This window comes from Gouania willdenowi, chromosome 17, assembly GCF_900634775.1.
Source record: "Gouania willdenowi chromosome 17, fGouWil2.1, whole genome shotgun sequence".
NCBI lineage: Eukaryota > Metazoa > Chordata > Actinopteri > Blenniiformes > Gobiesocidae > Gouania > Gouania willdenowi.
The window spans coordinates 15003427-15027651 of record NC_041060.1 but is presented as its reverse complement, the minus strand read 5'-3'; the positions used below and the strand labels follow the sequence as shown (position 1 = coordinate 15027651).

The 24225-nt window shown below is 33.7% G+C and overlaps 1 protein-coding gene across 1 annotated transcript in view; it reads right to left on the bottom strand.

Annotated features, from left to right (window-relative positions):
- Positions 1 to 18549: 18549 nt before the first annotated feature.
- st6galnac3 (ST6 (alpha-N-acetyl-neuraminyl-2,3-beta-galactosyl-1,3)-N-acetylgalactosaminide alpha-2,6-sialyltransferase 3) overlaps positions 18550 to 24225 on the bottom strand; it is a 78896-nt gene continuing 73220 nt past the window's right edge. Inside the window, exon 5 of the mRNA XM_028472825.1 lies at positions 18550 to 18955. Coding sequence (XP_028328626.1) covers positions 18766 to 18955 — 190 coding nt within the window. The 3' untranslated portion in view covers positions 18550 to 18765. The remainder of the gene's footprint in view (positions 18956 to 24225) is intronic.

The following is a 24225-nucleotide window of genomic DNA, read 5'->3' as shown; positions in this document are numbered from 1 at the left end:
TAGTGTCTAATGATGGTCCTAACTCATTTTTTTTTTTTAAATTTCAAAAATAAAATGCCTTGTTATAGCATTACTTTTTATTTTGGGTGATTTTAGTTTTTTGTCATTTCTTGTGCCTTACTGCTTTCTTAGCCCTGTTTAAGTATGTGCATTATATTTGCAGTAGTTTTTAGGGTCTAATGAAGGTCCTAACTCAATTTTTTTTTTTTTGAACTTTTTGATTACTTTTTGATTACTTTTGATTTTGGGTGATTTTAGTTTTTTGTCATTTTTTGTGCCTTACTGCTTTCTTAGCCCTGTTTAAGTATGTGCATTATATTTTCAGTAGTTTTTAGGGTCTAATGATGGTCCTAACTCAATTTTTTTTTTTGGAAATTTTCAAAAAAAATGCCTTGTTACAGCCTTACTTTTTATTTTAGGTGATTTTTAGTTTTTTGTCCTTTTTTGTGCTTACTGCGTTCTTAGCCCCATTTAAGTATGTGCATTATATTTGCAGTAGTATTTAGGGTCTAATGATGGTTCCTAACTCATTTTTTTTTTTTTGAAATTCAAAAAAAAAATAATGCCTTGTTATAGACCTTACTTTTTATTTTGGGTGTGATTTTAGTTTTTTGTCATTTCTTGTGCCTTACTGCTTTCTTAGCCCTGTTTAAGTATGTGCATTATATTTGCAGTAGTTTTTTAGGGTCCAATGATGGTCCTAACTCAATTTTTTTTTTTTTTTGAATTTTTCAAAAAAAAAAAAGATTGGTATAGCCTTACTTTTTATTTTGGGTGATTTTAGTTTGTTGTCATTTTTTGTGCCTTGCTGCTTTCTTAGCCCCATTTAGGTATGTGCATTATATTTGCAGTAGTTTTTAGGGTCTAATGATGGTCCAAACTCTTTTTTTTTTTTTTGAAATTTCAAAAAAAAAAAAATGCCTTGTTATAGCCTTACTTTTTATTTTGGGTGATTTTAGTTTTTTGTCATTTTTTGTGCCTTACTGCTTTCTTAAGCCCTGTTTAAGTATGTGCATTATATTTTCAGTAGTTTTTAGGGTCTAATGATGGTCCTAAACTCAATTTTTTTTTTGGAAATTTTCAAAAAAAAATGCCTTGTTACAAGCCTTAACTTTTTATTTTAGGTGATTTTAGTTTTTTGGTCATTTTTTGTGCCTTACTGCTTTCTTAGCCCCATTTAAGTATGTGCATTATATTTGCAGTAAGTTTTTAGGGTCTAATGATGGTCCTAACTCAATTGTTTTTTTTTGGAAATTTTCAAAAAAAAATGCCTTGTTATAGCCTTACTTTTATTTTAGGTGATTTTAGTTTTTTGTCATTTTTTGTGCCTTGCTCTGCTCTTCTTAGCCCCATTTAAGTATGTGCATTATATTTGCAGTAGTTTTTTAGGGTCTAATGATCGTCCAAATTCAATTTTTTTTTTTTTTTTAAATTTAAAAAAAAAAATGCCTTGTTATAGCCTTACTTTTATTTTGGTGATTATGTTTTTTGTCATTTTTTTTGCCTTGATGCTTTCTTAGCCCCATTTAAGTAATGTGCATTATATTTGCAGTAGTTTTTAGGGTCTATGTTGGTCCTAAATCAATTTTTTTTTTCGTTGAAATTTTCAAAAAAAATGCCTTGTTTATAGCCTTACTTTTTATTTTGGGTGATTTTAGTTTTTTTGTCATTTTTGTGCCTTATTGCTTTTTATCCCCTTTTAAGTATGTGCATTATATTTGCAGTAGTTTTAGGGTCTAATGATGGTCCTAACTCAATTTTTTTTTTTTTTTTTTTTTAAATTTTTGAAAAATATGCCTTGCTATAGCTTACTTTTGATTTTGGGTGATTTAGTTTTTTGTCATTTTTTTGTGCCTAACTGCTTTCTTAGCCCTGTTAGGTATGTGCATTATAATTGCAGTAGTTTTTAGGGTCTAATGATGGTCTTAACTCCAATTTATTTATTTTTTTGAAATTTTTGAAAAAATATGCCTTGTTATAGCCTTACTTTTGATTTTGGGTGATTTTAGTTTTTTGTCATTTTTTTGTGCCTTACTGCTTTCTTAGCCCTCTTTAAGTATGTGCATTATATTTGCTGTAGTTTTTAGGGTCTAATGATAGTCCTAACTCAATTTTTTTTTTTTCAAATTTTTGAAAAAATATGCCTTGTTATAGCCTTACTTTTTATTTTGGGTGATTTTAGTTTTTTTTACATTTTTTGTGCCTTACTGCTTTCTTAGCCCATTTCAAGTATGTGCCTTATATTTGCAGTAGTTTTTAGGGTCTAATGATGGTCCTAACTGAATTTTTTTTTTTTTTTTATTTTTCAAAAAAAAATGCCTTGTTATAGCCTTACTTGTGATTTTGGGTGATTTTAGTTTTTTGTCATTTTTTGTGCCTTACTGCTTTCTTAGCCCCCATTTAAGTATGTGCATTATATTTGCAGTAGTTTTTTAGGGTCTAATGATGGTCCTAACTCCATTTTTTTTTTTTTTGAACTTTTTCAAAAAAAATGCCTTGTTACAGCCTTACTTTTTATTTTAGGTGATTTTAGTTTTTTGTCATTTTTTGTGCCTTACTGCTTTCTTAGCCCCATTTAAGTATGTGCATTATATTTGCAGTAGTTTTTAGGGTCTAATGATGGTCCTAACTCAATTTTTTTTTTTTTGGAAATTTTCAAAAAAAAATGCCTTGTTACAGCCTTACTTTTTATTTTAGGTGATTTTAGTTTTTTGTCATTTTTTGTGCCTTGCTGCTTTCTTAGCCCCATTTAAGTATGTGCATTATATTTGCAGTAGTTTTTAGGGTCTAATGATCGTCCAAATTCAATTTTTTTTTTTTTTTAAATTTAAAAAAAAAAAATGCCTTGTTATAGCCTTACTTTTTATTTTGGGTGATTTATGTTTTTTGTCATTTTTTTTGCCTTGATGCTTTCTTAGCCCCATTTAAGTATGTGCATTATATTTGCAGTAGTTTTTAGGGTCTAATGATGGTCCTAAATCAATTTTTTTTTTCGTTGAAATTTTCAAAAAAAAATGCCTTGTTATAGCCTTACTTTTTATTTTGGGTGATTTTAGTTTTTTTTGTCATTTTTTGTGCCTTATTGCTTTCTTAGCCCCATTTAAGTATGTGCATTATATTTGCAGTAGTTTTTAGGGTCTAATGATGGTCCTAACTCAATTTTTTTTTTGAAATTTTTGAAAAAATATGCCTTGCTATAGCCTTACTTTTGATTTTGGGTGATTTTAGTTTTTTGTCATTTTTTGTGCCTAACTGCTTTCTTAGCCCTGTTTAGGTATGTGCATTATAATTGCAGTAGTTTTTAGGGTCTAATGATGGTCCTAACTCAATTTATTTATTTTTTTTGAAATTTTTTCAAAAAAATATGCCTTGTTGTAGCCTTACTTTGGTTTTGGGTGATTTTAGTTTTTTGTCATTTTTTGTGCCTTACTGCTTTCTTAGCCCTCTTTAAGTATGTGCATTATATTTGCTGTAGTTTTTAGGGTCTAATGATAGTCCTAACTCAATTTTTTTTTTTTTTTTGAAATTTTTGAAAAAATATGCCTTGTTATAGCCTTACTTTTTATTTTGGGTGATTTTAGTTTTTTGTCATTTTTTGTGCCTTACTGCTTTCTTAGCCCCATTTAAGTATGTGCATTATATTTGCAGTAGTTTTTAGGGTCTAATGATGGTCATAACTCAATTTTTTTTTTTTTTAATTTTCAAAAAAAAATGCCTTGTTATAGCCTTACTTTTGATTTTGGGTGATTTTAGTTTTTTGTCATTTTTTGTGCCTTACTGCTTTCTTAGCCCCATTTAAGTATGTGCATTATATTTGCAGTAGTTTTTAGGGTCTAATGATGGTCCTAACTCAATTTTTTTTTTTTGGAAATTTTCAAAAAAAAATGCATTGTTACAGCCTTACTTTTTATTTTAGGTGATTTTAGTTTTTTGTCATTTTTTTGTGCCTTACTGCTTTCTTAGCCCCATTTAAGTATGTGCATTATATTTGCAGTAGTTTTTAGGGTCTAATGATCGTCCAAACTCAATTTTTTTTTTTTTTTTTAAATTTAAAAAAAAAAATGCCTTGTTATAGCCTTACTTTTTATTTTGGGTGATTTTAGTTTTTTGTCATTTTTTGTGCCTAACTGCTTTCTTAGCTCCATTTAAGTATGTGCATTATATTTGCAGTAGTTTTTAGGGTCTAATGAAGGTGCTACCTCAATTTTTTTTTTTTTTTGAACTTTTTGAAAAAATATGCCTTGTTATAGCCTTACTTTTTTATTTTGGGTGATTTATGTTTTTTGTCATTTTTTTTGCCTTACTGCTTTCTTAGCCCCCATTTAAGTATGTGCATTATATTTGCAGTAGTTTTAGGGTCTAATGATGGTCCTAACTCAATTTTTTTTTTTTTTGAAAATTTCAAAAAAAAAAATGCCTTGTTACAGCCTTACTTTTGATTTTGGGTGATTTTAGTTTTTTGTCATTTTTTGTGCCTTGCTGCTTTCTTAGCCCCATTTAAGTATGTGCATTATATTTGCAGTAGTTTTTAGGGTCTAATGATCGTCCAAACTCAATTTATTTATTTTTTTTAAATTTAAAAAAAAAAATGCCTTGTTATAGCCTTACGTTTTATTTTGGGTGATTTTAGTTTTTTGTCATTTTTTGTGCCTTACTGCTTTCTTAGCCCTGTTTAAGTATGTGCATTATATTTGCAGTAGTTTTTAGGGTCTAATGATGGTCCTAACTCATTTTTTTTTTTTGAAATTTCAAAAAAAAAAATGCCTTGTTATAGCCTTACTTTTTATTTTGGGTGATTTTAGTTTTTTGTCATTTCTTGTGCCTTACTGCTTTCTTAGCCCTGTTTAAGTATGTGCATTATATTTGCAGTAGTTTTTAGGGTCTAATGATGGTCCTAACTCAATTTTTTTTTTGGAAATTTTCAAAAAAAAAATGCCTTGTTACAGCCTTACTTTTTATTTTAGGTGATTTTAGTTTTTTGTCCTTTTTTGTGCCTTACTGCTTTCTTAGCCCCATTTAAGTATGTGCATTATATTTGCAGTAGTTTTTAGGGTCTAATGATGGTCCTAACTCAATTTTTTTTTTTTGGAAATTTTCAAAAAAAAATGCCTTGTTACATCCTTACTTTTTATTTTAGGTGATTTTAGTTTTTTGTCCTTTTTTGTGCCTTACTGCTTTCTTAGCCCCATTTAAGTATGTGCATTATATTTGCAGTAGTTTTTAGGGTCTAATGATGGTCCTAACTCAATTTTTTTTTTTTTTTGAATTTTTCAAAAAAAAAAAGATTGTTATAGCCTTACTTTTTATTTTAGGTGATTTTAGTTTTTTGTCATTTTTTGTGCCTTACTGCTTTCTTAGCCCTGTTTAAGTATGTGCATTATATTTGCAGTAGTATTTAGGGTCTAATGATGGTCCTAACTCATTTTTTTTTTTTTTGAAATTTCAAAAAAAAAAATGCCTTGTTATAGCCTTACTTTTTATTTTGGGTGATTTTAGTTTTTTGTCATTTCTTGTGCCTTACTGCTTTCTTAGCCCTGTTTAAGTATGTGCATTATATTTGCAGTAGTTTTTAGGGTCCAATGATGGTCCTAACTCAATTTTTTTTTTTTTTTGAATTTTTCAAAAAAAAAAAAGATTGTTATAGCCTTACTTTTTATTTTGGGTGATTTTAGTTTTTTGTCATTTTTTGTGCCTTGCTGCTTTCTTAGCCCCATTTAAGTATGTGCATTATATTTGCAGTAGTTTTTAGGGTCTAATGATGGTCCAAACTCATTTTTTTTTTTTTGAAATTTCAAAAAAAAAAATGCCTTGTTATAGCCTTACTTTTTATTTTGGGTGATTTTAGTTTTTTGTCATTTTTTGTGCCTTACTGCTTTCTTAGCCCTGTTTAAGTATGTGCATTATATTTTCAGTAGTTTTTAGGGTCTAATGATGGTCCTAACTCAATTTTTTTTTTTTGGAAATTTTCAAAAAAAAATGCCTTGTTACAGCCTTACTTTTTATTTTAGGTGATTTTAGTTTTTTTGTCATTTTTTGTGCCTTACTGCTTTCTTAGCCCCATTTAAGTATGTGCATTATATTTGCAGTAGTTTTTTAGGGTCTAATGATGGTCCTAACTCAATTTTTTTTTTTTGGAAATTTTCAAAAAAAATGCCTTGTTACAGCCTTACTTTTTATTTTAGGTGATTTTAGTTTTTTGTCATTTTTTGTGCCTTGCTGCTTTCTTAGCCCCATTTAAGTATGTGCATTATATTTGCAGTAGTTTTTAGGGTCTAATGATCGTCCAAATTCAATTTTTTTTTTTTTTTAAATTTAAAAAAAAAAATTGCCTTGTTATAGCCTTACTTTTTATTTTGGGTGATTTATGTTTTTTGTCATTTTTTTTTGCCTTGATGCTTTCTTAGCCCCATTTAAGTATGTGCATTATATTTGCAGTAGTTTTTAGGGTCTAATGATGGTCCTAACTCAATTTTTTTTTTTTTTTTTTTTTTTGAAAAAAATATGCCTTGCTATAGCCTTACTTTTGATTTTGGGTGATTTTAGTTTTTTGTCATTTTTGTGCCTAACTGCTTTCTTAGCCCTGTTTAGGTATGTGCATTATATTTGCAGTAGTTTTTAGGGTCTAATGATGGTCCTAACTCAATTTATTTATTTTTTTTGAAATTTTTGAAAAAATATGCCTTGTTGTAGCCTTACTTTGGTTTTGGGTGATTTTAGTTTTTTGTCATTTTTTGTGCCTTACTGCTTTCTTAGCCCTCTTTAAGTATGTGCATTATATTTGCTGTAGTTTTTAGGGTCTAATGATAGTCCTAACTCAATTTTTTTTTTTTTTTTTGAAATTTTTGAAAAATATGCCTTGTTATAGCCTTTCTTTTTATTTTGGGTGATTTTTGTTTTTTTGTCATTTTTTGTGCCTTACTGCTTTCTTAGCCCCATTTAAGTATGTGCATTATATTTGCAGTAGTTTTTAGGGTCTAATGATGGTCCTAACTCAATTTTTTTTTTTTTAATTTTCAAAAAAAAATGCCTTGTTATAGCCTTACTTTTTATTTTGGGTGATTTTAGTTTTTTTGTGCCTTACTGCTTTCTTAGCCCCATTTAAGTATGTGCATTATATTTGCAGTAGTTTTTAGGGTCTAATGATGGTCTTAACTCAATTTTTTTTTTTTTTTTGAAATTTTTGAAAAAATATGCCTTGCTATAGCCTTACTTTTGATTTTGGGTGATTTTAGTTTTTTGTCATTTTTTGTGCCTTACTGCTTTCTTAGCCCCATTTAAGTATGTGCATTATATTTGCAGTAGTTTTTAGGGTCTAATGATGGTCCTAACTCAATTTTTTTTTTTTGGAAATTTTCAAAAAAAAATGCATTGTTACAGCCTTACTTTTTATTTTAGGTGATTTTAGTTTTTTGTCATTTTTTGTGCCTTACTGCTTTCTTAGCCCCATTTAAGTATGTGCATTATATTTGCAGTAGTTTTTAGGGTCTAATGATGGTCCTAACTCAATTTTTTTTTTTTTTGAACTTTTTGAAAAAATATGCCTTGTTATAGCCTTACTTTTTATTTTGGGTGATTTATGTTTTTTGTCATTTTTTTTGCCTTACTGCTTTCTTAGCCCCATTTAAGTATGTGCATTATATTTGCAGTAGTTTTTAGGGTCTAATGATGGTCCTAACTCAATTTTTTTTTTTTTGAAAATTTCAAAAAAAAAAAATGCCTTGTTACAGCCTTACTTTTGATTTTGGGTGATTTTAGTTTTTTGTCATTTTTTGTGCCTTGCTGCTTTCTTAGCCCCATTTAAGTATGTGCATTATATTTGCAGTAGTTTTTAGGGTCTAATGATCGTCCAAACTCAATTTATTTATTTTTTTTAAATTTAAAAAAAAAAATGCCTTGTTATAGCCTTACGTTTTATTTTGGGTGATTTTAGTTTTTTGTCATTTTTTGTGCCTTACTGCTTTCTTAGCCCTGTTTAAGTATGTGCATTATATTTGCAGTAGTTTTTAGGGTCTAATGATGGTCCTAACTCATTTTTTTTTTTTTGAAATTTCAAAAAAAAAAATGCCTTGTTATAGCCTTACTTTTTATTTTGGGTGATTTTAGTTTTTTGTCATTTCTTGTGCCTTACTGCTTTCTTAGCCCTGTTTAAGTATGTGCATTATATTTGCAGTAGTTTTTAGGGTCTAATGATGGTCCTAAATCAATTTTTTTTTTTCGTTGAAATTTTCAAAAAAAAAATGCCTTGTTATAGCCTTACTTTTTATTTTGGGTGATTTTAGTTTTTTGTCATTTTTTGTGCCTTACTGCTTTCTTAGCCCCATTTAAGTATGTGCATTATATTTGCAGTAGTTTTTAGGGTCTAATGATGGTCCTAACTCAATTTTTTTTTTTTGGAAATTTTCAAAAAAAAATGCCTTGTTACAGCCTTACTTTTTATTTTAGGTGATTTTAGTTTTTTGTCATTTTTTGTGCCTTACTGCTTTCTTAGCCCCATTTAAGTATGTGCATTATATTTGCAGTAGTTTTTAGGGTCTAATGATGGTCCTAACTCAATTTTTTTTTTTTTGGAAATTTTCAAAAAAAAATGCGTTGTTACAGCCTTACTTTTTATTTTAGGTGATTTTAGTTTTTTGTCATTTTTTGTGCCTTACTGCTTTCTTAGCCCTGTTTAAGTATGTGCATTATATTTGCAGTAGTTTCTAGGGTCTAATGATGGTCCTAAATCAATTTTTTTTTTTTCGTTGAAATTTTCAAAAAAAAAAAATGCCTTGTTATAGCCTTACTTTTTATTTTGGGTGATTTCAGTTTTTTGTCATTTTTTGTGCCTTACTGCTTTCTTAGCCCCATTTAAGTATGTGCATTATATTTGCAGTAGTTTTTATGGTCTAATGATGGTCCTAAATCAATTTTTTTTTTTTCGTCGAAATTTTCAAAAAAAAATGCCTTGTTATAGCCTTACTTTTTATTTTGGGTGATTTCAGTTTTTTGTCATTTATTGTGCCTTACTGCTTTCTTAGCCCCATTTAAGTATGTGCATTATATTTGCAGTAGTTTTTAGGGTCTAATGATGGTCCTAAATCAATTTTTTTTTTCGTTGAAATTTTCAAAAAAAAATGCCTTGTTATAGCCTTACTTTTTATTTTGGGTGATTTTAGTTTTTTGTCATTTTTTGTGCCTTACTGCTTTCTTAGCCCCATTTAAGTATGTGCATTATATTTGCAGTAGTTTTTTAGGGTCTAATGATGGTCCTAACTCAATTTTTTTTTTTTGGAAATTTTCAAAAAAAAATGCCTTGTTACAGCCTTACTTTTTATTTTAGGTGATTTTAGTTTTTTGTCATTTTTTGTGCCTTACTGCTTTCTTAGCCCTGTTTAAGTATGTGCATTATATTTGCAGTAGTTTTTAGGGTCTAATGATGGTCCTAAATCAATTTTTTTTTTCGTTGAAATTTTCAAAAAAAAAAAATGTCTTTTTATTTTGGGTGATTTCAGTTTTTTGTCATTTTTTGTGCCTTACTGCTTTCTTAGCCCCATTTAAGTATGTGCATTATATTTGCAGTAGTTTTTAGGGTCTAATGATAGTCATAAATCAATTTTTTTTTTTTTTTTAAATTTTTGAAAAAATATGCCTTGCTATAGCCTTACTTTTTATTTTGGGTGATTTTAGTTTTTTGTCATTTTTGGTGCCTTACTGCTTTCTTAGCCCTTATTTGCAGTAGTTTTTAGGGTCTAATGATGGTCCTAACTCAATTTTTTTTTTTTCTAAATTTTTTGAAAAAAAATGCCTTACATAGCCTTATTTCTGATTTTGGGTGATTTTTTTTTTATTTATTTCATTTATTGTACCTTAATCCTTTTTTAGCCCATTGTAAGTATGTCCATTATATTTGCAGTAATTTTAAGGTTCTTAACTCATTTATATACATATATATATATATATATATATATATATATATATATATATATATATATATATATATATAGAGCATATATAACTAGGAGTATACTAACAGAAAAAAGGCTCAGATGCCCACACCAAAAATATTAATACCAATATTTATCATAAGAAATGCTAACAGAAAGCTAACAGAAGAGGAAAATTAAGTTTCATGGGGATATTTATGTCAGGCTCAGTAATTGTGATTAATTGTAATTGAACTATAGTAACTGAGAACGTACTTGTAATTCACTTTCAGGGGAAAAAAATAATAATTGTAATTTCAGTTGTATTTGGAAAAAATGCTGGCCACCATAATCGTAATCAAACATGGATAATTGACGTCATAATTGTAATAAAAAAATGTTATTGACCCCAATGATGAGTGTAGTAGACCAAAACTATGACACTGCGTCAAACACTGTGGTCCTACATTTGCTTTGCGGTGTTTGATCACTATTACAAATAACTGACAATCTCATTTATCCACTGTTTAAGAGCAGATTCAATTGAGTTTTTTTTTTTTAAACAAAAAATAATAATAAAAAGGAGACAACATGCAATAGTTTGTTTTGAGAAAAGTAAAACCAAACACCACAATAAAATCACAAAGTCAGAGACAAAGACACAGAGAAGACATTTAACACATTTTACAGAGATTTTCTCAGTTAAAAAAAAAAAAAAGCCTGAACAATCAGGAGGTAAAAAACAAAACAAAACACAAACTGTCCATTAAGTGAAAGGTTCATGTTGAGCTATAGCTTCCTGCTGTTACAGCATAGCAAAGAGACAAAAACAGCAGCTTCTTTTCCCCATAAAACGGAACAAGACCACCAGCTTGTTTTAGGTTATGAGATGACCCACTGAGAACTCCTCCACCATTAAACCCTGTGAAAAACAATATTTGTCTTTATTCTTTTTATTGATGAGAACAAAATCCACAGAAGGTAATGTGTGAGGTGTTCAGGGGCTGGTCAGTAAACAGTGTGACACTTATTTCACTCCATTTCAGTGCAAAATGATCAATTCTTACTGGAATAATAGTCTGTAATGATATAATGACCTTCTTGGAAATAAAAAAAAAGCATTTATTTCACTTAATCTGCCCACATTTTAGCTCCCAATGAGCCCCGAGTCTCCCTCCCCCGCGTCAGATGTGATTCATGAGTGGCTATAAGAGGGAGTATTCTTCATATTATACTTTATAATGCACCTTTTGTGCACTGCACACTGGCTGAGAACAATGGAGTGTTTGTTGAGCGAAAAAAAGGACAGTGTGCTGACACGTGAAACAACATGGTGCTGAAGAACACTGCGTCAACAAAACAACAACAACATCAAAGGCAATCGACAAAAATGACCTCACAAGGATATAAGAGCAAAAAAAAAAAAAAAATTCCTTCACACACGTGAGGAGGCAAATCATTTTTTTTTTTTTTTTTTTTTTAAAAAAAACATAGAAGTCCGGCTACATTTACAGTCTACGGTGCATGCACTGCTGCAGAGGTATTGATGACAGGTGGGGAGCTTCCAGATGACTGCACAATCACATACTGAGTGGAGAACGTATGAAAAATGCACGTTAATCATGTAACATGCATGAAATACGGAAATATCTCCATCATTGACTGGAACACAGAAATGTCTGATTCTAAATCATTCTTGCAGCCCTCATCCTATACATTCACGCTCCAATTCTTCCCTTGTCATATATATATATATATATATATATATAAAATCATATACTGTGACTGATACTTTCCACAGCCTGCCTCTAAAACATGACGTCCCAGAGGAAACAGGACCGCTGACCTCACCTGTGCTACAGCCGTCTCTGATCCCTCCAAGCTACAGCAGGAGGGATTTAAACCACGTTCTTACATTTTGCTGACGCTCTCGTCCGCTGTGTCGACTTAAAATGAGTGACAAGGTGACAACAGTCCGTAGTGTCAGGATACATTGTTTTGCCCCGTCTAAAAAAAGCCCAGAGGCATCCTTACACAAGCAAAAGGAGGCCATGCACTTTTTTTTAATTTGACATTTGTCAGCAATGGGAACATTTAATAAAAAGAAAGCAAACATGTTCTCATCAGAAATCCAAAGACGTGATTAAAGTGAGGCTCAGCAGCAAGATGAGGATACTCGGGAACACTTTAGTTTGATACATATTACGTTGTCATTATCTGTCTTTAGCATGAATAAGGTGTCATTAAGGCTGTCATTAAGTCACGTTTGCTAAATACCTTTGGAGCTATGTTGGCATTTTTTGGGTTAAGTGGAGGGATCTAGTGGGGTTAGGTAAGGTTTGGGTCAATTAAAATGTTCAGTCAATTTTTCCAGTTACAATTAAATTACAATTATTATTTTCCCCCTGAAAGTCAGTTACAATTATGCTCTCAGTTACTGAAGGTCAATCACAATTTCATTTTACTTTTATTTATTTAGCGCTCAAAAATAGCCCACAGGAGACCAAAAGACTTTACTAATGATCTCATACCATGTATGCTTATCATTTACAGGCATGATTGTATGTGCTTTTGTGTTTGTATGTTATAGTTTTAGCATATTTACGTTAACATTTTAGTGCATTAATTATAATGTCATACAGTATGTAAAAGCTCAAATAGGGACGAGAGATGAAATTTGGCAATAGCTATAAACTCTTTGTACAAACACCAGTAGGCTACAGTATTGTTACTCTTTGTATCGTCCCTATTTAAATAAATTCTATGACACCTCTAAACCACTAACCCCTAACCTTAGGGTAACGAACGACACCTCATTCTAATGACAGGTGTTGTGTCACAATAATGACAGCGTAATGTTAGTCTTTATGTATAAACTTCAAGAAAAGTGTTACCAAACTTTCTATAGGCAAACGTAACAGTTCGGTTTTAATCATTACAAAAAAAACATGTATTTTGCTTGACACAGTATGAACACATTTGGTATGAGGGTAACTTTTTAGCAGTAGAAGTAGTATAAACATGTAGGATAGAGAAGAATTCACAGGAATTGAGAATATTTTTGTTTTTCCATATTTTGCTACCAAAGTCTGTTGTAATAAATCTATGATCATAAACACTTGGATTACATTCATTCATCGTCTGCTGGTGGCGTATCTCAGCACTCAAAGCGTGAGAGGAAAGGGTACACCCTGAACAGAGCACCAGTCCATCCCAGGGCAAACACACACAGAGAACCACTCACAGTCCCATTCACTCCTAAACGCGATCTATACACTATTTTAATTATATAGTTTTAAATTCAAGCTTTTGAAGTATTTAAAAAGTCACTTACTTTATTATCTACGCCAAGGAGGTGTGATTTTCAACTGCTTTAATTTGTTTGTGAGCAGGATTATTATAACCAAAGATAGACCTTATGCCATGGAGGATTCCATTACATTTTGGAGTGGGTATGGATCAATAAACTGATTTTAAAAAATCAAAAAAAAGTTTAATAAATGGCAAAATTTCAAAAAATTATCTCTCGGTTCGTAATCGCTTTATGAAATTTGACTCCGTTATGTGGGGTTAGTTCTCAATTACCCCACTGAGTTTCATCCAGATAGAATCCATATTTCAACCTTGGGGTCAGAACCTCATTTGTATCCATACATTTAGACCTACTGCCTTTAAAGTGTGAATGATCATGATACCATGATCAGGATCACTGATCCTGATAACTGCCAATGTCTGGCAAACACCCAGATAGCACGCTTACGTCTTGGCGATGTCGGCCTCAGATCGTGCGTCGGCATTCTACTCCTAATGCGTCATTTTGTGTGTGACACCGCTTATAAAATTGTAGAACTGTAAAATATCACTTCCATGAAACTGTTTTTGTTCTGGGGCTCTTTGGGCTATGCTGCTGAAAATACATTTATGATCATGAACTGTGTCTCTTTTTATTTTGTCCACACAAAATAAGCTATTTAGTGGTCGCATATTGTTTTTTTTGTTGTGATATTGCCATATTCCTATCAGATTTAAGTAAATACTCAACTATGGAATGGAGATATTTATACTAATTGAATGATCCGAGCTAAATAAAGGTTAATATAAGCTGTAGAGAGGCCGCGCTGAGCATCTTTAATACATCGGCCAAACGCAGATGTCTCCGAGACGTCTGCCCAATGAGCAAACGCTCTCCATAATACGTCTCACCGATGCAACTTTGCTGACGTCGGTGAGATGTATGTGTGCTATCTGGGGAGGATATTTGGTGCTTGGCGGAGGTTTGCAGCTCTGAGTGCTCTTGTTGTACTTGTTAAGCCTCAGAAAACTAGCGATAGTTTTTAAAAAGAAACACTGTACCATATAATAAAGATGACATTTTTTTTTTACAGGGAGAAGAAAATACCAAGATTAATATTTGGAAGAAATGTCTATTTTTAGGGTGCACATAACCTCAGAGAGAAACTGGCAGACATTTACACTCATGTCAGCTAATGTGACTCGACTGGTCAAGCTCCTGTGTTAAATTGACCTTTGTTTATGTTGGCACCATTAATAACCCCACAGTCCATATAACCCATTTAATCACTGCTTTCTTCTAGATTGAGCTCCTATCCACATGCTAACAAGGTTTACCATTTGTCAAAAAAATGGGGAAACAAGGCAAACCAAAATTGAAAAAATCAAAATTAGGAAAGAGAGTAAAAAGTCTTTATTGTAATGGCCAAATCATTAAAAAGCCAACATCTTTCAACCAAGAATGGTCAAAGAACACGTTTAGATTTTTTTCAATTTTGGAGTGCCTGGTTTCTCCATTTCTCGACACATTGCTTCCCGCAGTTTTTCCAACAGCACCCAAAACTGCTACACTTTAAACACTTTGATCAACCAGTCATCCCCTTCCCAAGGTTTATCATTTGTTTAACACTTCAGCATTAGCTTAAACCATCTGCTTTCACTGATGCAGATCACACGGTGAAATCCCAACTGGCTACATCAGCTGCTAACTGTGATGGGTTTGGGGTAATCTGTTAAAGTTGTTGTTACCTGTCCTAAAAGCCAACATTAGCCCAGTTGGTAGAACAAGTCAGTCCTTAATTGGAGCTGGAAACCAAGGAGACACTTTACAAAGCAGGTACTGTGTGCTATGTGACTACACTGGTTGAAGATTAAAGTAGGAAACATGTTTGTCTTTGGGGAACCTCTTTGGGGAATCTTTTGTTTATTTTGTCTTTGGTATTATTAAAGGGCCCATGTTAAGCTAAATGGACTTTTCTGTGCTTTAAACATTATAAAAGTGCTATTTGGGCTTCAAACACATGCCCAAAGTATTTTTTCATTGATTCCCTCAATTGTTAGTTAGAGGGTGACTGCAGGGTGAGTCCAAACACCTCGCTACAATTTGATGACGCGTTCCCACTTTGCTCTCTGCCGCGATTGACATGTAAACAGACAAACAGACACACCCACGAAGGTGAGCATCTCAGCGTCCTTCAAGCAGTGCTATGTATGTATTTGCTATGGAGTGGGTGGGAGGAGGGCGGGGCCGTCCTCTGGCCCTACGTCACCGTGCGGGGAGGAGGAAGTCAGTGTCCGTCTATAGACACGCCCACTCATGAATATGCATAAGTAGGACGTAAATCAGCCTGTTTGTGTAGAGTTGCTCAGAAAGTGACTTTTCAGAGGCTAAAACTCTGGAAAACAGGCGAGTTTTGGAAAATAAACCTCAAATACTATGTTTTTGGGGTTCTTAGAACAAATGAAGATGGATGAAAAATAGCATGATGTGGGACCTTCAAATGTTAATAAAAATGAACTAAAGATTATTCCTAATAAACGTTTAGGTCTCCGTTTATATTTTCAAACTACAGTTTTCAGCATTAACTTCATATCAAAAGGCTGTTAAAATACCCGACAGTCGATTCTTCCTTTTCTGCTGTGGAAAAGTGGCAGTTTTCTCGCTTTGAAACAACCGGACACTTGAAGACATGCTTTAAATAGCTCCTAAGTACAAAGCTAAAGCAGTTTCCACTATGTGTGATTTAATCTACATTACTACAAAGTAATTTAAGAACGAATTATCAGCTCGAACAAAGCCTTGAGCAGCAATTACTGTAACATTGCAGGTCATGGAGATAAATAGGAGAATTTCTCTGTTAAAAGGTAACACTGCTTGGGTAACTTAGACACTATGCCATGAATATGTTTCTTCATTTTGTCCACATTGACTTAAAAGAAAAAGAGAAAGTGAAAAAAAAGCTGTTTTTTTTTTTCAGTGAAAAACTCCTACAAAAAAACAAAAAAAAGCTTTAAAAGTTTTAAAATAGTTTTGATCAACAGATCCCGAACTGTTGGGAAAAAAGTCAATATTTGTTCAACATTGTCCCAACGTATACTACTGTATAATACTCAGGAGGATTGTTCTTTTTCCAAGAGTTTTTCCATTATTTTAAACACAATTTAATTCTGACAAAACAACCTCTTATATAAAAACCTCTTGAATCTATTTAAAATGTTCCTGAGGCCTTGGCGTCTTTTTTAGACAAATACTACAATCAGACTGATGCATCATGATGCGTTTACAGATTTCAAAGATTGACATTATAATTTTAAAACACAACATATTCCTGTTAGCATCCAAGATCTATATGAGCCCATAGTTAATACGACTTGTGGTATTTAATTATTATTATTTTTGACTTAGGAAACAAACAGCATCCATCAGAGAAACAACAGTTTCTCTTTGTGAAGCTGAGCTGCAGTACATTACACACTTCGTGCACCAAGTAGCCTTTTTTAATCCTTCTCGCCCTCCCCCTCAGGCTTGTACACTAATCACAGCCTCAGGGATGAAGGTGGCACTAATGGTCCCAGTCATGGCACCTCCGCAACCGGCAAACCTCAAACACCCAGCAGCATAACGCTGATTATTGTTATTATTATTCACTGTCCTGGAACTGATGCATCCAAATGTAATGGGCTGAACCAGGAGACATTGCTCACTGCATTCAAACACAAAAATGAAGATAAATACACATAGTGATGCTGTACACAAAGAGGCACGAAGGTGCATGAGAGTAATGCAGAGAAAGCAGAGCAGGTGCACCTTCCTCTGTGTCCACATAACGAACTGCAGAGAACGACGCAGGCACGAAATGATATTAGCATACAATTAGCTTCAAATCGGTTTAGCGCACACATAAATCTGTCCCACACTAGAGTCACAAAGGACTCCGTCTATAAAGAAGTTTGTAATTGCACATCGCTCCATGTGCTGTGATGCTCACATTGTCAAGTTGCACACTGTTCAAGAGCCTCAGGATCTTAACACGGCAGAATAAATTAGCAAGCCATCTGGACACTGGGCCAACACCACGTGTTTGTGAAAATTGAATTCCCACCAACAGTAAAAAAGAAAAGTTGTATGAGAGTGCAAAGCTGACTTATATCAATACTCTAACCAGCTCTGGCATTTAATGTCCACTAGTCAGTGATTCTCAACATGTGGCTCTTTATGTCTTCATTTTTTATTATTATCTCCACAGAAAATCTTAATAGGGGGAAACTTTTTAATCCCTTTTTACTGATTTCCTTTGGCCATTTTGCAACTACCTTTTTCCCATTTTTGACACTGTTTTCAGAATTTAGCTTCTTTTTGCCAATAAATACATATTCATTCCTATTTTTTGTCCATTTTTGCAAGTTCATTTTGACACTTATCCAATTTTTATTCTTACTTGAATTTTTTGGCCACTTTTCATCCAAATAAGCTACTATTTGCCCAAAAAATACCACTGGTTTCTTTTTTTTTCCTAAATTTTGCCTCTTTTTGTGCCACATTTTGCCCTTTTACGCTATTGTTTATGCCACATTTTGCTCATTAAAGCAACCCTTTGCCATTAAATACCACGTGGTTCCTCTTTATTTGCCAATTCTCTGGTCACTCTTGACTGCTTTTGGCCCATTTTAGTCACTTTTCACTCTTTTCTTGACACAATTTTGCCACTTTTGGACCATTTTGGCCACCTGTTACCAGGTCTGCCTTCACTCGCTCTTAAAAAAAAATAAATAAAAAATAACATAGCCGGACGATGCCCGGTATGCCAGATGGCCAGTCCACCCCTGCCTCGAGCTTACTTTTTGATGTGAAATCTGCTTTTCGCTCTGGTGTTTTTTTCTTTTACATGACCTTGCCGAAGCATCTTTGAACGTAGCCGAGTAAATTAAAACTGACTGAGCATCTGCCATCAATACTACCTCAGTCAGAGATGAAGGCCTGAAAGACACTCGTTATAGATTCATTACAGCCTGGCAGAGGACGGACATGCAGAGGAAACAGAGGAGACAAGCTTGTCAAATGTCCCAGTAGACGTGACTCGTCTCTGTAGGGCCTGAGCTCTCTTTCCAATTCCTCTGGGAGGGGGGGAGAAGAAAAAATGCTAATTCAGCCTCTGTGACATTTAGAGCGTGCAAACATCTGAGGTTGAGGTGAAGTGAACTTTCTTTCCTTTCTTTTCTAAGTTGAAGTGCAAGTCCGTGTGAGTCACAGTGTTGTGAACGGATCGATTCGTCAGTGCAGAGCTGACCTCCACAGTCTTCAGCTCTGAAAATCCTCAGAAAATGCTGAAAGCCATGACCTTTCTCTGTGATGGCCAAACTTGAAATTTCTATGAATAAAAAGACCTTTCAGTCAAAGTTGAAGCAGAAATGTTTTTTTTTTTTTTTTTTTAAACGCTTAATAATAGTCTTGGAAATCCAATTTCCCAACCGTGATGACTCGTGCCTGTTATTCAGTGTAAACAAATGTGTGTAGTTTCTGAATGTATTTCAGATGTCAAGGCTAGGATGATACAGGCTAGATGAGCCAGTGTCACGACAGCTGCCAGGATGGGTTGAAAAACTTAATGTTGTGGGTTTTCGCCCACTTGCCAAAAACAGACTTCTCCGTAACAAAGCGATGTCCGCCATAGGGGGCGCTCTCGTGAAGAAGGTACTCTGCACATTCGTCTCGGCTTCCCGGCTCATAGTAGTGGTAAGGAACCTTTTTGTTAGCCTTGGATCTAAAAGGAGCAAAAGATGGGAAAGGTTAAAGTATACAACAACACAATATTATTACTTTACAATAATATTTTTTAAGTTTGAAATTATTTGAAGTACAAAAATAACAATGACTTCCTATTTTTTTTTTTTTTAGTTGTTAATGCATTTGTTTTGCAAAGTTAGATGTGGTAACACTTTACTTAAAGTTTTATACATAAGGCTGACATTACGCTGTCATTATTATGACATGACACATGCTATTAGCATGAATAAGGTGTCATGAAGGCTGTCATTAAGTGTAACCCCTAACCCCACTAGATCCCTCCATCTAACCCAAAAAATACCAACATGGCTCCAAAAGTGTCATAATTTAGCAAACGACACTTAATGACAGCATAATGTCAGCCTTATGTATAAAACTTCAAGTGTTGCCCAACGTTCTTATATACAACCTAAAATGAATAAACTTAATGCATTTATAAATATCCAAATTAATAATAATAATAATAAAATGTCCATTGTAATTCAAACACGTATCACAATTAGGGACATGACAATAAAATGGGTTAAATAACAACAGCAAAAGGATGATATAAGACCAAATATTACTTAAGCAATAAAAAAGATATACTGTATGTACAAAAAAATATTAATTAAATTCTGGAGGAAAGCTTCATTGTTGCTAAAAGTATTAGGGTAAACGAGCAGAGGAACTCAGTAGAGACTGAAGGAGCAGAGACTAAAGTGATCCCAGAATTGTGACGGTTTTGTTCATTTTTCAAGAAGAGGTTTTATAGCAGGCAAATATTTCATACAATGCTCAACAAAGAGGACCCAAGCTACACAAATGAACCAAGGACACAGTGGATGGTGGAAAGGTAAGTTCTTTTTCGGTTTTAGAGAATTACATGATTTATTCTTGTCTGCATTCAACACCAGCCGGGCCATTACGAGTTCAGGGTGGAACATTTCCAAAGCCAGTGTGAAAAAGTGTATGCACAAACATCGTAAAGTTTGTGATGTCAGTAGCAAGAGGAAATAGAGAGCTAAAGGAAAAATAAATTTGCTGTCACATTTGTAAGAGAAGCTGTGGGGGGAGAAGGACTAAGGTGCAGAGAATAAACAGCACACAGGCTGACAGGAGTAGCATTAAAACAAACATTTAATGCAATTTAATGCTAAAGTGTTGATCACGAAAGCTGAAAATATACTGTAATATGTAATAAAATATACTACCGGCAATAATAGAAAATAAACAAACCATAAACAGATCAAAAACAGAAGCATTTAAACAGGAGCGGGTACAATAACATAAAAGAACAATGATGCAGAAAGCAATCCATTCAATAGTGGAATGAAGCCAATCAGGAGATTGGGGACACCTGGGTGGAGACAGGAGAGCGGCCAACACTCTGGCTGTGTTCGAAATCACATACTAACATACTATACACGACACATTCAAGTATATACTGTCTACTATATACTATTATGCTGATTAGGATGGTGACCTCCCACTGAAGTATGCTATCAAGTTTCCCAAGATGCATTTCAATCCCACAACGACAAAAACCTGAAGCACACTGAGGCTAAATATCTTCGTTGATTCGCCACCTTTGAAAGTTCTGAAAGCATTATAAGCGAGAAAGTGACCAAGTAGAATATCAACATGAGGGCATTTGACCCATAAAACTCACGGAAAACACATTTCATGCCGACAAGGGGTGTCCCGATCCGATATCAGCCTAAAAAACTATCGGATTCTAATTTCCGATATTTTTTTTTTTTTTCATCGTGACATCCCTAATGCCGAAATTTAAACTTCCGGTTAACTTCAAAACAAGAGCCCTGTTTACAAAAGAAGATAAGAAGAGATCATTGATTTTTAGCTTGAAGCCGGTCCCAGGACCATTTGCTCGCAATGCATCATGGGGTGGTTGAGTATGAGTAGTGTGACCACCGTGCATACTTAAAAAATGTCCCAATATAGTATACATCCGGGTATTTCTCGTGTACTCAATCTTTGCATACTATCTAATGTGAACGCACTACATACTAAGACTTAGTATGAGTAGTACGTTAGTATGAGATTTTGAACACAGCCAGCGTTTGTTTAAACAGACAGGAATCCTAAACCCACAGACAGAAACAGGGACAGCAAAACCTAAACTGAAAACACACCTTGGCAAAAACAAGAAACAACAAGAGCACTCAGAGAAAGCAAATCTCCTCTTTACCAGACATTGACAGTTATCTAGATCAGTGATCCTGATCATGGTACAATGATCATTTACACCTTAAAGGCTTGGAAAAAGAAATTCATATCCCCATTAATAACCATACAGTAGGTCCAAATATATGCCCCCCCATTTTTTCGAAAAATGAGATGAAATGTGCAACCCGAATCTGATCCAGATTAAACTCAGCGGGGTAGGTGAGGAATCAACCCAACATTACTGAGTCAAATTTCATAAACATTGGTCAATTACGAATCGTGAAATAATTTTTTAAAATTGCGCAATGATGTAAGATGAGGATTTTTACTAAACCGCTCCAAAATCAGTATATTGATCCGAATCCACTCAAAGATTTAATTCAATCTTCCAAGGTCTATCCTTGATTAAAGTACTTCTGACGTAATCCTGGTAACAAACAAACACAGAAATGCCACTGAAAATATTACCTCCTTGGCGGAGACAACTTTTAAAAAAAAAGAATATCCGCCCAACAACCTCACTTCTTCTGACAGCACTGAGCATAGTGCATATTAAAGCTGGAGAATCAAACTAAAAACCTCTGAAGGAAAGCAAAACAAGAACAACAAACACCCGACTGAAAAAGGACTCACACACTCGCACAACCACTAAACCAATCAACACAAAATACAAACCATGAAAGGATAAGCACTGAACTTACAATCCAAAAAACAGTATTAAATATTAAAAGACAAAAATAACTCTACAAACCACATTGTGACATATGGGAGCTATTTAATCCACGGTTGCTGATGTCTGTTTTGATCCACTCTAAGAGTGACTCTTGACAGTGTGATTTATCAAAGATGAAGAGCATGTCTTCTAAAACATCATTGATCACTTTCATTTAAACGTAATATGGTGCAAACAGTAAAAAAAGAAAAATAGGTCGATATCTGGAAACAAAATGATTCCAAATGTGTTTATCTTTTAGCGTATGACAGTAGGGTATATAAAAATTATTGATATTTGCAATTATGATGCAAACGACAGATCGAGATTGCAAAAAACCATAAAGGAAGAAAATGTGTATTTATTTGTACTTATTTTTGCATTTTGCTAAATAAATTATGAAATACAGACTGTTTCTGTTTTTTCCATCAGAAATTCATGAATGTTGACAAAAACTCAAATCATCCATTTCATTGATTTATCTCCAGGATAGACATATATTCTGCACACCTTTGTCGACTCTGGGTCAGGGAACATTTCTTCATGCTTCACTGCATAAATGACACATCACCATCTGCACCTGTGTTAATGGAACAGTCTCTGGTGCTGTCTCTTCAGAGCGTTCGTCTCAGTTTGGAACACATGTTGAAAAGCCAGCAGGAGCTATAGCTTGAACGCAAGATGGAAACGATTTGGAGGAGAGAAAAAAAAAAAAAAACACCTGCACAGACGTTACATTGGAACCCTAACAATATAAATGGAATATTTGTCAGAGAGGAGTTTTTTATTTAGGGCAGTAAATTCCCAGAATTCTTTTCTCTGACAGCCAAACACAAACAGCCCTTAAAGAAGAAATGTCTAAAGAACAAAAACAAACACTAAACTATTAGGCTGAAACTTCATGATGGAAATGTCTTGTGAATTTAATTCAACGTTAATCTTCTTATTTAGCAGCCTTTCTCTTCTCAGCTACTCCTGATGAAAGATTGTTGCGTCTTATAAAACATTTTAATCTAAATTACAATCATTATTAAACAGCGCTGAACCAAACACAATCACGTATTCTTGTATTGTTGTGCAAACACGGTGCAGTGACTCATTTAACGCTCATGGGATGTCCCTAAACAAGCTCCAGATGAACTACAAAAAAACTGGGATTCTGGATTATCCCTGCAGAGAGCTTTGAGATTACATGTGCTGTATGATAGCTACATTATAAGCAGAGTTGAAAGTAACGGATTACAAGTACTTGCGTTACTGTAATTGAGTACATCCATTATTTGTTAAAGGGGCGGTATTATGAAAATATCACTTTATAAGGGTTTTGCAATAGTGATACACATTCTTTTAGCCTCATTCAGAGGGTCAAAGTTGAAAAAGTTCTGTTTCCTCCCTCCCTTGTTATTCCACATTTTGTAAAAAGTCAGTTTCAAATGGGCGAGTTGGATTTTTCCCGTGTTGTGACGTCACTCCTCCTCCTGACAATCCTGGCTCCTCCTACCCTATAAGAATGTGAGCTCCTCCCTCTCAAACTACCTCACAGGTAAAACAAACACTGCGGCTTAATACAGAATATATATTATACTTTATTGTCATATATGTAAAGCTAGCTACATACACGAAAAGTGTTCTCTGCATTTAACCCCTCCCTGATAAGCAGTGGGCACCAACGGTGTAGCGCCCAGGCAGCAGTTACAATCAGTTCCACTTTTAGTATCCGTTATACCGCCTCGTATCGCCTTTGACATGATCTGATGTGTTTGTGACCCAATGCGATGCAGCGGTTGGATAAAACAGTAGACTATCACCTTGAATGGACTTTTCCTGTAATCAGTGTAATCAGCCATTTCACTAGATATTTGATATAAAATATATGGTGGTTTTGTACTAACCTCTATGATTTGAACAAGCAGTTGGCAGAATTTCCAGCGGGAAAGATACTCATGTTCTTGATGTAGCTGGGCTGCGTAAGTCATCAGGGCAGTACGCTAAATGGGTGGGGCGTGTTACCAGGGCTCCTCCTGCCGGACCCTACTGCGTAGACTCTGGCTCCAAATGACGTCAGATTTGCAAGATGGAATTAAGCGCCATATTTTGGCTTCAAGTACGTTGAGTGAGAACAGCTCCAGTCCACGCCCACTGTGATAAATACACACCCTGACTCACAATCACAATAGCTGCTGTGTTTTATTGTAATTTACTGTTTTTAGAAGCATCATGAAATTGACTTTTCAGAGGGCTAAAACTCTGAAAAACAGGTAAGTTTGGGAAAATAAACCTCAAATACTATATTTTTTGGGATTCTTAGAACAAAATAGCATAATACTGGACCTTCAAATCAAAACTTATGAAGTTATATTGTTTAT